The sequence below is a fragment of the Crinia signifera genome, chromosome 19 (genome assembly GCF_055691185.1).
Source record: "Crinia signifera chromosome 19, ASM5569118v1, whole genome shotgun sequence".
NCBI classification, from domain to species: domain Eukaryota; kingdom Metazoa; phylum Chordata; class Amphibia; order Anura; family Myobatrachidae; genus Crinia; species Crinia signifera.
In genome coordinates, this window is record NC_139226.1 from 26,687,096 (window position 1) to 26,702,160 (window position 15,065).

Consider the following 15,065-nt stretch of genomic DNA (forward strand, 5'->3'; position numbering starts at 1 on the left):
CTAACAGCACTTGGTATCACCCAGCTCTTACAGTTGAATAAGTGTCGAGAACGTCCCATAGCTATATCTGAGGGGATTGTATAATGTCCCACTAAAAACACATGGCTCGGTCCGACTGGCTCTTGTTTTCATAGCGGGATATACCATTCTCCGGCCCGTATGGGGGGGATGTGACGGAAACGAGGCTGTCAGCTTCTCACAGGAACTTCCTGGCCGCATTCATCCACTCACTGCTACAGGAGGATAATATCAGCTCCTGCCTTGTGTTGGGCAGCGACAGCGTGCAGTGTAGGTCCCCTCCCATCGTAGTGCTGGCTGCTGGGCCCAGCAGGGAGGAGGACTACTCCAGTGCAGAAGGCAGTGTGAGAACAGGGAGCACCAGGTGAGATGCTCTGCATGCTGCAATGTAACTGGGGAATAGTATGTAGTATATATCTCACATGGGGAGTGTCTGCTGCCATCTATACATCACATGGGGAGTGTCTGCTGTCATCTATACATCACATGGGGAGTGTCTGCTGTCATCTATACATCACATGGGAAGTGTCTGCTGTCATCTATACTATATATATATCACATGGGGAGTGTCTGTTGTCATCTAGACATCACATGGGGAGTGTCTGCTGTCATCTAAGCTATATATCACATGGGGAGTGTCTGCTGTCATCTATGCTATATATCACATGGGGAGTGTTTGCTGCCATGTATACTACAGTATATATCACATGGGGTGTGTCTGATGTCATCTATTTATCACATGGGGAGTGTCTACTGTCATCTATACTATATATATCACATGGGGTGCCTGCTGTCATCTATACTATATGTCACATGGGGAGTGTCTGCTGTCATCTATATCAGCGGTCGAAAGGAAATTTTGAAGCTGGGGTATGGAAAAACAGAAACGTCCTTTTGCGCGCGTGCTCTGGAAAAGGGGGCATGGCCACCTAAAAGGGGAGTGGCCATGCAGAAGGGGTGTGTCCTTAAGTGTAATGTACCACACCATGTACACACAGAATGATGCATAATACCCATACCATGAGCCAAATTTCACACAGATTGAGCCAAAATTCACACAGAATAAGTCAAAATTCACATTATGCCACACGGAATAAGCCAAAATTTACATGGATTGAGCCAAAATTCACACAGAATAAGTCAAAATTCACATTATGCCACATGGAATAAGCCAAAAGTCACATGGCTTGAGACAGAATTCACACATAAGTCAAAATTCACATTATAACACAATTCAGAGACATAGGGACAGTGACAGTGAATGACAGCAGTGACACAGAGAGAGTGACAACAGGGAGAGGGAAAGTATTGACACAAGGACAAGGAGAGTGACAGGGGGGACACAGGGAGAGAGAGAGAGAGTGACAGAGGGGACACAGGGAGAGAGAGAGTGACAGAGGGGATACAGGAAGAGCAACAGCGGGGATGAAAGACTGACAGCAGTGACACAGTAGGCCTACCAGTCTTGATGGGTGCGGGGCTCCAGTGAATGTATGAATGAGCCGGGTGTAGGCATCCAGTGGACTCCAGCGGTGGCTTTGAGGAGACAAGGGGCGTCCGGTGGGCTCCAGTGGTGGTTTCGAGGGTACCAGGGGCAACCAACGGAGGCTGTGAGGGGACCAGGGATGGAACACAAGGCGATGCCAATGCAGATGTCGAACAGGCTGGTCACTGCCCTCACCACCTGCTGCACAGCGCTGCTTCTGTGTACTTCACATTCATTTAAATAAATTTGGGATCAGGGGAACTGCCTAAATTCACAACAGTTGAGCACACCCCAAACACACATACTGTATACAGCTACCTTTGCCACGGGTGGGGGGCAACACAGAAAATGGCAGGCAGGAGGGGACGCAAAACAGAGCAGTGTGACAATTTCCGCCAGGAGTGCAAAAAGGTCGCTGATCCCGGACCGCGCAATGCAGTGAGGAACAGATGCTGGGCTGGTCAGATATCGGTGGTTGGGTGGGAGGACAAGATGGGATTGGGGCCACAGACGCCGGTTTGAGTGGGAATGTGAGTGCACAGGCGCCGGGCAAGGGACTGGAGTAGGCAGACATTGGCAGGCGGGTGGGAGTGCAAAGGAGGATGAGGGCCGCAGACAGGGGCGTAACTAGAACTTTGCGGGCCCCATTGTCAGTACAATGCCCCTCAGGGGGGGGGGGGGGGCAGAAGATAGAATGAGGAAAGTGAGAGACAAGGTGTCAAGAAAAAGAGAATTGGGAGAGAGATGGGGTGAGATAGTGAGGAGAGAAAGAGATGGGGTGAGGGGAAGGGGAGAGAGATGGGGGAGGTAGTGAGGGTATAGAGAGATGATGAGGTGAGGGGAGAGAGACAGCGTGAGGGAGTGATGGAAGAAAGATGAGGGGAGAGAAATGGGGGAGGAAGTGAGGGTAGAGAGAGATGATGAGATGGGGTCAGTGGTGGGGGCAGAGTGCTGGGTTTAGGGAATGGGTGTGGGGGATGAGGGGATCATAGCAGCACAGGTTACAAAAGGTTTACAATTCTAAAACTCTGCCTCTAACCCCCCCCACCCCCCTGCACTCACCGGCGCTGGCAGCCGCGTCTCCTGCACAGTGGCAGGCGTAGCTGGGCCTCCTGTGCTAAGGGTGAGCTGGTCTCCTGCACAATGGCAGCTGAAGCCAGGGTGAGCCATGGGGAGCACAGTAGAATGTTATGCCGGAGCCTCCGAGTCTTCAGCACGGCGGCAGCTAGAGCCGGACTCCTGCAAGGTAAAAGCTGTACCCGGGTTTCCTGCAAACATGGGATGGAGCGCGAGGGGAGGGGGAGACGAGACACTGCCAGTGCCACTCCTCTACAGAAAGGGCAGGTGTCCGGCAATCCCCATGGCCAGCAGTGATCGGAGTAAGAAAAAAAAAACAGTGCTTGAAGTGAAGTGCCGGTATACCATACCGTTGTATACCGGCCCACTTCGACCACTGATCTATACTATATATCACATGGGGTGTGTCTGCTGTCATCTATAATTATATATATATATATATAGCACTTACCCCCTCACAGAAAGGATTTGAGCCGGGACACGGTAGTAGGTGAAGAAAAAAAGGGTGTATTGCAATTACATCATTGCACAAAAAGACAGCTGCCGACCTGACAGCCGTTTCAACTGCATGTGAGCAGTTTTCATCAGAGGTGATGAAAACCGCTCACATGCAGTTGAAACGGCTGTCAGGTCGGCAGCTGTCTCTGTGCAATGATGTAATTGCAATAAACCCTTTTTTTCTTCACCTACTACTGTGTGCCGGCTCAAATCCTTTCTGCGAGGGGGTAAGTGCTTTCTATTAACCACATTATGTGCCTGGCACCGGAACAGTTTTATCTTTAACCAGAGTGCCAACCTGAGAACCCAACTGTCATATATATATATATATATATATATATATATATATATATATATATATATATATATATATATATATATATATATATATATATACTAGGTGATTCATCGCGCCCTACGGGCGCTCTTCACACCGTCGTAAGGGGCTGCGCCCCCTTAATTTGTGAACGTTTGTATATGAGAAATATGGTTAGAATTGTATGAAAGATGCCCTGTATTGCAACTTAGGTGTCCGCGAATCGCGTGAGGGGGGGTCGCGGAGGGTGCCGCGAATTGCAGGAGGGGGGGTCGCGGGGGGTGCCGTGAATTGCAGGAGGGGGGGTTGTGGGGGGGTGGATGCTGCGAATCGCGGGAGGGGAGGGATTGCAGAGAATCGCGGGAGGGGGGTCGCGGGGTGGGTTGCCGCAAATCGCGGGAGGGGGGTTACGGGGGCGGGGGTTGCGGCGAATCATGGTAGGGGGGGTCGCGGGGGATGTGCCGTGAATCACGGGAGGGGGGGTCACGGGGTGGGGTGCCGAGAATCGCGGGGGGGTGTGTGTGTGCCGTGAATCGCGGGAGTGGGGGTTGTGGGGGGGTGGGGGGGTGTGACGCGAATCGCCACAAGAAAAAATCAACACAGAAAGGTCAACACATGTAAATGTTGACATAAGTGTGGCACTTCATTGGTGTTCATGTCGACACATGAGAATGAATATGAAAACATTCAAAAAATGAAAAAAAAAACTTCAAAAACTCATGTCAACCTTTTTCATTGTCGACCATAGCCATGTCATTGTTTTCCATGTGCAATTTAATTCTGGAGCTGTCGCGAATCACTGGGGGTCCCGCGAATTGCGGGAGGGGGGGGTCGCGGGGTTGGGTGCCGCGAATCGCGGGAGGGGGGTTTGCGGGGGGGTGTGACGCGAATCGCCACAAGAAAAACTCAACACAGAAAGGTCAACACATGTAAATGTTGACATAAGTGTGCCACTTCATTGGTGTCCATGTTGACACATGACAATGAATATGAAAACATTCAAAAAATGAAATAAATCTTCAAAAACTCATGTCAACCTTTTTCATTGTCGACCATAGCCGTGCCAGTGTTTTGCATGTGCCATTTAATCCTGGGGCTGCCGCGAATCGCGGGGGGTGCCGCGAATTGCGGGAGGGGGGGTCGCGGGGGTGGGTGACGCGGAGGGCGGGGTTCACAGGGGTTCCGGTGGGGGGTTGCCGCGAATTGCGGGAGGTGGGGGGTCACGGGGGGTGCCGCGAATCGCGGGAGGGGGGGTTGCGGGGGGTGTGACGCGAATCGCCACAAGAAAAAATCAACACAGAAAGGTCAACACATGTAAATGTTGACATAAGTGTGCCACTTCATTGGTGTCCATGTCGGCACATGACAATGAATATGAAAAAATTAAAAATAAATCTTCAAAAACTCATGTCAACCTTTTTCATTGTCGACCATAGCCATGTCAGTGTTTTGCATGTGCCATTTAATCCTGGGGCTGCTGCGAATTGCGGGGGGTGCCGCGAATCGCGGGAGGGGGGTCGCAGGGGGGGTGCCGCCAATCGTGCAAGGGGGGGTCGCGGGGGGGTTCTTTTTGCCGCGAATCGCGGGAGGGAGGTCGCGGGGAGGGTTTGCCGCGATTCGCGGGAGGGGGGGTCGCGGGGTGGTGGTTATGCCGCGAATTGTGGGAGGGGTCGTGGGGGGGTTCTTTTTGCAGCGAATCGCGGGAGGGGGGGTCGCGGGGGTGTTTTTGCTGCGAATCGCGGTGGGGGGGGCGCGGGGGGGGGGAGGTTTTGCCGCAAATCGCGGGAGGGGGGCGCTCACCTGGTGGCTGTGGAGTAGCAGTGCTGGGCAACATGGGAAGGCAGTGGGTGTCTGGCACTGTCTGTGGGCTCACTGGGCTGGTTCTCTGTCACATACCTCCCAACATGACCCTCTCCAGGAGGGACACAATGCTCTGTTTCTAGACTTCCCCTTAATGTATGATTGCCATCACCTGTTTTAAACAGGTTAATTTCTCAGAAAGGTGTTCAGCACAGATGAAGGCACTCACACATTAAGAGGAAAGTCCAGGAACAGAGCGTTATAGACACAGACACCCACTTTGAGTGACAGATGTAGCCAAATATATAGGAGATATATATACAGAATCAAAAAAGAATGGCACGGTGACGGCAATGGTGACATCGGCGGGCGGACCTGCCCCCATTTGTGACATCGGCGGACATGCCCCATTTTCCTGCAGCGTCCTGCACTCCTGGGATGCTGGAGGGAACACTATATAATATATATTAATTCTTGTCTGGAAGGTATCGGGGTCCGCTGCTGCTGGTTTATGAGAGCGCCAGGCCACCTCAATACATATATAGCACACCATGAGGAAGTAACGTGCCAGAGATACCTTTCTATGCCGTGTTTCATCATTCAGTCGGTACGCACATAGAACACATGTTTAAGGATTTTTTTTATCTGCTATATATTTTTACACTGAAGTTGCAAAGTTCCATTATTGATGAACATATATAGATATAGAAAGATGTGTGTGTGTGTGATATATTATGCAACATGGCAGGTAATGCGTGATCACCTTGTGCGTGTTGCTTGCTGTATGTGTTTCATGTGTAATATAATTCAGCATTTCCAGTCTTTAGGACACGATGTGTGACGGGGATCAGAACCCAGCTACGGTTCCTACGCCTGTGCCGGATATTCACGGTGATGACCGCTGGATGTCCATGGTTAGTTATCTCACTACTATCACTGTCTTTGTCCAGTTTTTTTTTATATGGGAACGGTTTCTCATTTATGGGGAGATTTACCATAGCTTTGAGAGAGGTCAATATCAACCAATCCGCTTCTAACTGTCATGAAACAGGCTGTTTTTGGAATAATGGCAGTATCTGATTGGTGGGCAATATCCCTCTAATTCTACACATCCATTTCTTTTTTCCCGGGTGCCCAAACCTGTCACGGGTACCCCAGATTTAAAGGATTTAAAGTGTGAAATCCATTTTTGTTTAGAAGTCGTCTAAAAGTTGTTTTTTGTGATTGTTACGTTTTTAGTGAACATCTAATGGCCCCCATACACTAGTAAGATTTGGGACGATTTCACCCCATCACTACGGATCGGGCTGAGAAATTGACCCAAATCGAATGTGTGTCACATCCCCTCCGACCCAATACGCGGTCATGTGCGCATCATGTCGGACCCTACAGATTAACCCTGCTGCACATCAAATCTATCGGATCAGCGACCCCTTGCGGGTGCATTTTTGGCACACACGATGTATTGGGTCCAATCCATAGGTGTGTGCCAGCATTAAAGCTCCGCTGGCACATACCTATGTGCAGGGGCAGACAGCGGTGGGTGCTGGGAAGCGATGAGCGGCAGGGGCAGGAAGCGGCAGCAGAGTTTTAAAAAATACTTTCAAAAGAATTCTCTCAGCCAATCAGCAGCCGGCCAGTCTTTTTAAAGTATATTTTTAAATTCTGCTGCTGCTTCCAGCCCCTGCCAGCTGCCCGGCAATTTGGTCCAACTAGTGTATGAGGGCCTTAAAGTTCTGTAACCATTAATCTGCCCTTCTAATGAGCCTGGTGTCAACCTTTTGTCTTGTAGCACAATCACTTTGTGTCCAGCAGCAAAGATAAGGAGCCCGAGGTCTTGTTTATAGGAGATTCCAATGTCCAGCTACTGCACCAGTTAGAGGTAAGTGTTCCCCACCCGACAGTCACTGGAGTCCTTGGGGTACATTTACTAATACCCCTTTTCCACCAACTCAAAAATCCCAGGTTTTTGCACATGAACCCGCACCAACCTGGGATTTTTGTCCGTGGAATTGGAGACCAAGTAAAAATCCTGGGTCGAGTGACCTGGCATGCTTACCTGGGAAACAAGGGGTCATAGAGTCAACAGTATTAAGGTTGACATGCATTGTGTCGACCAGTGAAAGTCGACATTGGTTTAGGTCAACAGGTCATTAGGTCGACACAGTCATTCTGTCGACATGGGCTAGGTCGACAATCAAAAGCACGACATGGGTTCTTTCACTTTTTTACTCTAATGTCGACACAGTCGACATGGACACCATATCGGTGCACGTTGCCTCCCTACCCTTGGCACACTATTCTATTCTCCCACTATGCCCTAATGGATGGCAGGGCATTAAATACCGCCTGTCGGCACATGCCGGCACAAAAAAATAAAGTGAAAACCCCCATGTCGACCTAATGCTTGTGTTGACCTAATGACCTGTCGACATAAGCCCATGTCGACCTTTCCATGTGTCGACCTTGTCTCATGTTGACCTTCAGTGGTCAACCCAATGCATGTTGACCTTAGAGCGGTCGACTGTAACGAACCAAGCAGGGTTCTCAGCGGGTTAAACCTGGGTAACGAGCAGTGAAAGAGGTTACTCATCTGCAGACACAAATGGACCGTAGCGCGTGCTTAGACACTAAGCCTCACTGTGACAGCGACAACGCTACCTCATATGGTGGTTCTATGCAAATACATAAAGATTGAAAGATGCATTGTTCAAAAAAGGATTGTGACAATACACGATATGTCCACTAGGGGCACTGTTGTGCAGAAATCTATGGACCATTTTATTCAAGAGTTTAGCATCATTTGGGAAACCGCAGCCAGGTGTCCTCGTCTGGTGGATCCCTAGCACTAAGTCCAGGGCACGGGATCCACCAGACCAGAACAAGCCAAGCAACTAATGGCATCATACTAATGAAAGACTAATTGTTAAAGCGTTCCATTAGTATGTATTGGGAGTGTTACATATGTGAGAAGTAATAATTAGGGTGTTTTAAGTGTTATAAGTGTTTAAGTGTTACAATACAATGCCTCAAAGCAGTCAGGCCAGGCTAGGCCAACCCAGGGGGGCCTGTGCCCCAAAATTATCCCTAGAACTTCCCATTCATATGTATTACTTCCCGGTGTCTGTCTGAGGCCTTGTGTGATTATTGTCTGTTTCCCCATCAGATCTGGAGGGACCTCTTCTCGCCACTCCATGCCCTGAACTTCGGGGGCCTGGGAGAAGGCACCCAGAATGTTCTGTGGAGAGTGGAGAATGGGGAGCTGAAACACGTCAAACCCAAGGTGAATATGTCATTGATATGGGGTGAACAAACTACATAAAGCTGAAGGATATCAGCGGTGCTCCCGGAACAAACGATATAGGGCAGACACACCGATCAATATCGTTCATTGACGTCACCCAGCCCCGCGCCGCACATGCAGTCAGTGATGATTTAGGCATGTTCAGACGACATAGAAGCATGGGTCTTCAAACTGCGGCCCTCCAGATGTTGTGAAACTACAAATCCCAGCATGCTTTGCCACAGTTTTGCTATAAGGGAGTGTTAAAACTGTGGCAAGGCATGCTGGGATTTGTAGTTTCACAACATCTGGAGGGCTGCAGTTTGAAGACCCATGACATAGAGCAGGGCTGGACAACATCGGCCCTCCAGATGTTGATGAACTACACATCCCAGCATGCCTTGCATCAGTTTCAGTATGGCCACATAGCAAAACTAATGCAAAGCATCCTGGGATGTGTAGTTCATTAACATCTGGAGGGCCGGTGTTGCCCAGCCCTGACATAGAGGGTCGTTAACGACGATCATTAGCGATATTGAGCGTACACACTAGACGATATGAAATATATATCATTAACCTATAGTCATTGTTCATATCGGTAACAATATCGTCTAGTGTGCATGGGGCTGTAGTCTAGGAATATCTGCATACCCTGTTTTTGGGAATAAATATCTCGGAACACCTATACCTCCCACTATATTCAGTCACACGCCGGATGGTAATAGCCGTATCCCTGTAACTAGCCCCTCATCAGCTCTCGTCTACAGACATTTGAGTTGAACCTGTGATTGTTTGTGTCAGGATTCTGAATAATGAATGGATGCATAATATATATATATATATATATATATATATATATATATATATATATATATATATATATATCCACACCAAAAGTGTTATATAGCGCCCTGTATATTAATTAGGATATTTCCTGTCTTTCCTTACAATATTGGATGGACCATAAACAATTTTAAAGTAAAAAACATTTATTAAAAGATTTAAAACAAAGAACCTTATAACATTTTATAGAAGGTTTTTCTAATACAGATGTAATTCTTGGTTTATGGATCGCAATAGTGGTCAATGGTTACCCAACGCGTTTCGTCTCTTTATGAGACTTCATCAGGGGTGAAAAGGTATTGTAGTGTATCTTTTTAGGTCTCTAATCAATAGTTTTGTACAATAGTGATGGTAGATGGTCCGGTTAAAGACTCAAATAGTCAACTTATTAAGTCCCTTTATGACAATACTATTGTTGATAGGTAGTAAAAGTTCAAACTTTTGAGCTGTAGTAGAATTATAACTTTTATCCCTTATGTTAGAAAGAATCTTTAAGGCAATATGCGGTGTCCGATATGAGTTTTGTAGAACTTCTATTATATTTAGGGTATAACAACACCGTAAATTGAAATATAAAGCTTTAAATGGGTGGTAAAATTTAAAACAATTGAGGTGTGGTCCCCTTATGGTATAGTCAAGGATACGCTCCAATTCTTTATAGGCGGTCTTCTTGATGTAAACTCGATAAACTTTATTAAAGACTTTTTAAGGGCAATGGGCAATGCCCAATTTAGGATTTGTAGTAATTCTATTGATTAAATTGGGATATTCTCAATACCTTAAGGTGAAAAATTTTGCTCTTAATCGATAACAGGTTTTAGTATTTGAGGTGTAGTCCCCTTAAAAATAATAGTAATCGGGGATAAACTCAAATTTCCAAGAAGTGATCTCCTTGAAGAACACAGGATTAAGAACGTGATCTATGATAACCTTTTGGCTCCTAGAGATGTGTGCTCTCCTGTGTCCAAACACCAAGGCTTGGTGTTTGCAGCCTTGCAAATCCACCAATCCCCACCCGGCGAATGTACATAATTGTTTCCGGTTGATTCCATCAGATCATCGTGCTTTGGGTGGGCACATACAACCATGGACACACGGCTGAGCAGATCGCCGGGGGGATTCAGGCAATTGTCCAGTGCTTGGAGAAAAAGCAACCACAAGCTAAAGTCGTGGTGTTGGTGAGTTACCCCCATCTGTGTTCTCCCCCAGTACAAGAATCTCATGGACTCGCTCTCACTATGGCCCTTATTCTGGTCCACACGCAAAGCTGCGAAATTCGCAGCTTTGTGTGTGGATTAAGCGCTCGCAGAGCGAAGTCACCTCTGTGGGGTGTTAGATGTGTGGGCGCCCTGTGCGGGAAGCGGGCGGGCAGCTGACATCCGCTGAAGTCAGCTGCTCGCCCCACGAACCCGTGGCAGGGGGAAACTACCAAGGGAATGCTCTGAGTTTTCATGGGAACGGACATTAAACAGTGGGCGTTCCCATGGGCGCAGCCCGTCGCCGCCATCCCACACCTACACTGCTAGGTGTAAACTGGACGGCAAACTGGCAGTTCACCATGCCGGCTCGCACCAAGCGTCTGCACATGCAAAATATCGCTCCCCCGTGCGATATTAACATTTTACTTTCATGTGATTATAAATATACTAGTAATCTTGTACCCATCCATCCCCTCCTCCGTCCCTGTTATACCTACTCTCCAGCCTCTGTCTCTATCCCTGCACTGCCCCCACCCCCTCCTCCGTCCCTGTTATACCTACTCTCCGGCCTCTGTCTCTATCCCCGCACTGCCCCCATCCCCTCCTCCGTCCCTGTTATACCTACTCTCCAGCCTCTGTCTCTATCCCTGCACTGCCTCCATCCCCTCCTCTGTCCCTGTTATACCTACTCTCCAGCCTCTGTCTCTATCCCTGCACTGCCCCCACCCCCTCCTCCGTCCCTGTTATACCTACTCTCCAGCCTCTGTCTCTATCCCTGCACTGCCTCCATCCCCTCCTCTGTCCCTGTTATACCTACGCTCCGGCCTCTGTCTCTATCCCTGCACTGCCTCCATCCCCTCCTCTGTCCCTGTTATACCTACGCTCCGGCCTCTGTCTCTATCCCTGCACTGCCTCCATCCTCTCCTCTGTCCCTGTTATACCTACTCTCCAGCCTCTGTCTCTATCCCTGCACTGCCCCCACCCCCTCCTCCGTCCCTTTTATACCTACTCTCCAGCCTCTGTCTCTATCCCTGCACTGCCTCCACCCCCTCCTCCGTCCCTGTTATACCTACTCTCCAGCCTCTGTCTCTATCCCTGCACTGCCTCCATCCCCTCCTCTGTCCCTGTTATACCTACGCTCCGGCCTCTGTCTCTATCCCTGCACTGCCTCCACCCCCTCCTCCGTCCCTGTTATACCTACTCTCCAGCCTCTGTCTCTATCCCTGCACTGCCTCCATCCCCTCCTCTGTCCCTGTTATACCTACGCTCCGGCCTCTGTCTCTATCCCTGCACTGCCTCCACCCCCTCCTCCGTCCCTGTTATACCTACTCTCCAGCCTCTGTCTCTATCCCTGCACTGCCTCCATCCCCTCCTCCGTCCCTGTTATACCTACGCTCCGGCCTCTGTCTCTATCCCTGCACTGCCTCCATCCCCTCCTCTGTCCCTGTTACACCTACTCTCCAGCCTCTGTCTCTATCCCTGCACTGCCTCCATCCCCTCCTCCGTCCCTGTTATACCTACGCTCCGGCCTCTGTCTCTATCCCTGCACTGCCTCCACCCCCTCCTCCGTCCCTGTTATACCTACTCTCCAGCCTCTGTCTCTATCCCTGCACTGCCTCCATCCCCTCCTCCGTCCCTGTTATACCTACGCTCCGGCCTCTGTCTCTATCCCTGCACTGCCTCCATCCCCTCCTCTGTCCCTGTTACACCTACTCTCCAGCCTCTGTCTCTATCCCTGCACTGCCCCCATCCCCTCCTCCGTCCCTGTTATACCTACTCTCCAGCCTCTGTCTCTATCCCTGCACTGCCTCCATCCCCTCCTCCGTCCCTGTTATACCTACACTCCGGCCTCTGTCTCTATCCCTGCACTGCCTCCACCCCCTCCTCCGTCCCTGTTATACCTACTCTCCGGCCTCTGTCTCTATCCCTGCACTGCCTCCACCCCCTCCTCCGTCCCTGTTATACCTACTCTCCAGCCTCTGTCTCTATCCCTGCACTGCCTCCATCCCCTCCTCCGTCCCTGTTATACCTACGCTCCGGCCTCTGTCTCTATCCCTGCACTGCCTCCATCCCCTCCTCCGTCCCTGTTATACCTACTCTCCGGCCTCTGTCTCTATCCCTGCACTGCCTCCATCCCCTCCTCCGTCCCTGTTATACCTACGCTCCAGCCTCTGTCTCTATCCCTGCACTGCCTCCATCCCCGCCTACGTCTCTTTTATACCGAACCTTCGTCCTCCCTCTCTATCCCTGCACTGCCTCTATCCCCTCTCCCGTCCCTGTTATACCTACACTCCCGCCTCCATCCCCTCCTCCGTCCCTGTTATACCTACGCTCCGGCCTCCATCTCTCTCTCTGCACTGCCTCCATCCCCTCCTTCGTCCCTGTTATACCTACGCTCCGGCCTCCTTCTCTCTCTCTCTGCACTGCCTCTATCCCCTCCCCCGTCCCTGTTATACCTACGCTCCGGCCTCCATCTCTCTCTCTGCACTGCCTCTATCCCCTCCCCCGTCCCTGTTATACCTACACTCCGGCCTCTGTCTCTATCCCTGCACTGCCTCCACCCCCTCCTCCGTCCCTGTTATACCTACTCTCCAGCCTCTGTCTCTATCCCTGCACTGCCTCCATCCCCTCCTCCGTCCCTGTTATACCTACGCTCCGGCCTCTGTCTCTATCCCTGCACTGCCTCCATCCCCTCCTCTGTCCCTGTTACACCTACTCTCCAGCCTCTGTCTCTATCCCTGCACTGCCCCCATCCCCTCCTCCGTCCCTGTTATACCTACTCTCCAGCCTCTGTCTCTATCCCTGCACTGCCTCCATCCCCTCCTCCGTCCCTGTTATACCTACACTCCGGCCTCTGTCTCTATCCCTGCACTGCCTCCACCCCCTCCTCCGTCCCTGTTATACCTACTCTCCAGCCTCTGTCTCTATCCCTGCACTGCCTCCATCCCCTCCTCCGTCCCTGTTATACCTACGCTCCGGCCTCTGTCTCTATCCCTGCACTGCCTCCATCCCCTCCTCCGTCCCTGTTATACCTACTCTCCAGCCTCCATATCTATCCCTGCACTGCCTCCATCCCCTCCTCTGTCACTGTTATACCTACGCTTCGGCCTCCATCACTATCCCTGCACTGCCTCTATCCTCTCCTCTGTTCCTGTTATACCTACGCTCCTGCCTCCATCTCTCTCTCTGCACTGCCTCTATCCTCTCCTCTGTCCCTGTTATACCTACACTGCGGCCTCCATCTCTATCCCTGTACTGCCTCCATCCCCTCCTCTGTCCCTATTATACCCACCCTCCAGCCTCCTCATCTGCCATGTCATGATTATAGCTTTGTAATCACACATACCTTCTTTATTGAAGTTGACGTGTTCATTGTACAATTGCGCGTCAACGTAATAGCCCGCACTTTGTGGGCACCAACACAATTCCGGCAAGATGGCCACTGGATGTAAAATATCACTTACTTTTAGGGCAGAGCCAACCTGGTTTTCCCATCTTAAACTAAGAGCAGCTGTAAAGCCTGCGGCTACGTTACCAGAATCCCACCAGTGCCATAAACCCCGCGCTCTCACATTTAGGACTCTCATTTCTTCCCACAGGGTGTGCTGCCGCGTGGTAAAAACCCCAACCCTCTGCGGGAGCGGAACAAGCGACTGAACGAGCTGCTGGTGGAATCGATGCCATCGATGCCCAATGCAATGTTCTTGGATGTGGATCCTGGCTTCGTGCACTCTGATGGCACCATCAGTCACCATGACATGTTCGATTACCTTCACCTCAGCCGGCTGGGGTACTCCCGCGTGTGCCAGACTCTGTACCAAACACTACTCCAACTGCTGGAGGGCAGGGGCAAGGCCACTCAGCCATAGAACCCCAGAACAGAGGGTTACATACGTTAGAAAGACCCCCTGGTATGCCAGGTCATTCTCTGAGCGGGGCAGGATGTATCGGTTCTCTGAGGACCCCCCTCTGAGGAGTCATCTATCCAAAGATGTAAAACCGGTCGTTAGAACAACGTAATCATTCCTGGGGGGGTCACCAGTCTCCCCAACTTCTAACGTTCCCTCCTGCTTGTGCTTCCGCCCCCTAGGTCCCCACAGCATTTATTAGTACTACATCTGCCTTTTGGTTTTACGTTCCTTGTACATTTACGTTTTCTTCTTTTGTATATTTCAGTGAAGAATCTGATATTTTTCATTATGTTATCCGTATATATAATCACTGTGTTAATGTATACAACGCTTAAGAGCCCAGACACGTGGCCCTAACCTTTACCTGGGGCCTCATCGTCCAAGCTCTACAATAAACATGTTGGGACTTCAGTTAGCCTCTAAGTTCTTCTTGTATACGTGAAGGGGTTGGTATCATTTGGTCTACACAGCATTATGGTCAACAGTCCTTAGGTTGACACCATTAGGTCGACATTGGAAAAGGTCGACATGGTTCTAGGTCGAAAGGTCGTTAGTTCGACATTGTCTAGGTCGACAGTCAAAAGGTAGACAAGGGGTTTTTCGCAGTTTTTTTTTTTACCTGAATGTCAACACA

The 15,065-nt window shown here is 50.1% G+C and overlaps 1 protein-coding gene across 3 annotated transcripts; it reads left to right on the forward strand.

Annotated features, from left to right (window-relative positions):
- The first annotated feature begins 154 nt into the window (after positions 1 to 154).
- PAFAH1B3 (platelet activating factor acetylhydrolase 1b catalytic subunit 3) lies at positions 155 to 14,842 on the forward strand. Of its 3 annotated transcripts, none has more exons than XM_083162198.1 (6): positions 155 to 382; positions 6,007 to 6,109; positions 6,988 to 7,077; positions 8,362 to 8,478; positions 10,377 to 10,499; positions 14,120 to 14,842. In XM_083162198.1, the coding sequence occupies exons 2-6, from the start codon at positions 6,029 to 6,031 to the stop codon at positions 14,387 to 14,389; spliced, it is 681 nt and encodes a 226-aa protein (XP_083018324.1). In that variant the 5' UTR covers positions 155 to 382; positions 6,007 to 6,028; the 3' UTR covers positions 14,390 to 14,842. The 3 variants fall into 3 exon arrangements, with proteins under 3 accessions (XP_083018324.1, XP_083018325.1, XP_083018323.1); XM_083162199.1 differs by having other exon boundaries at positions 6,023 to 6,109; XM_083162197.1 differs by having other exon boundaries at positions 156 to 382; positions 6,016 to 6,109.
- The last annotated feature ends 223 nt before the right edge of the window (positions 14,843 to 15,065 follow it).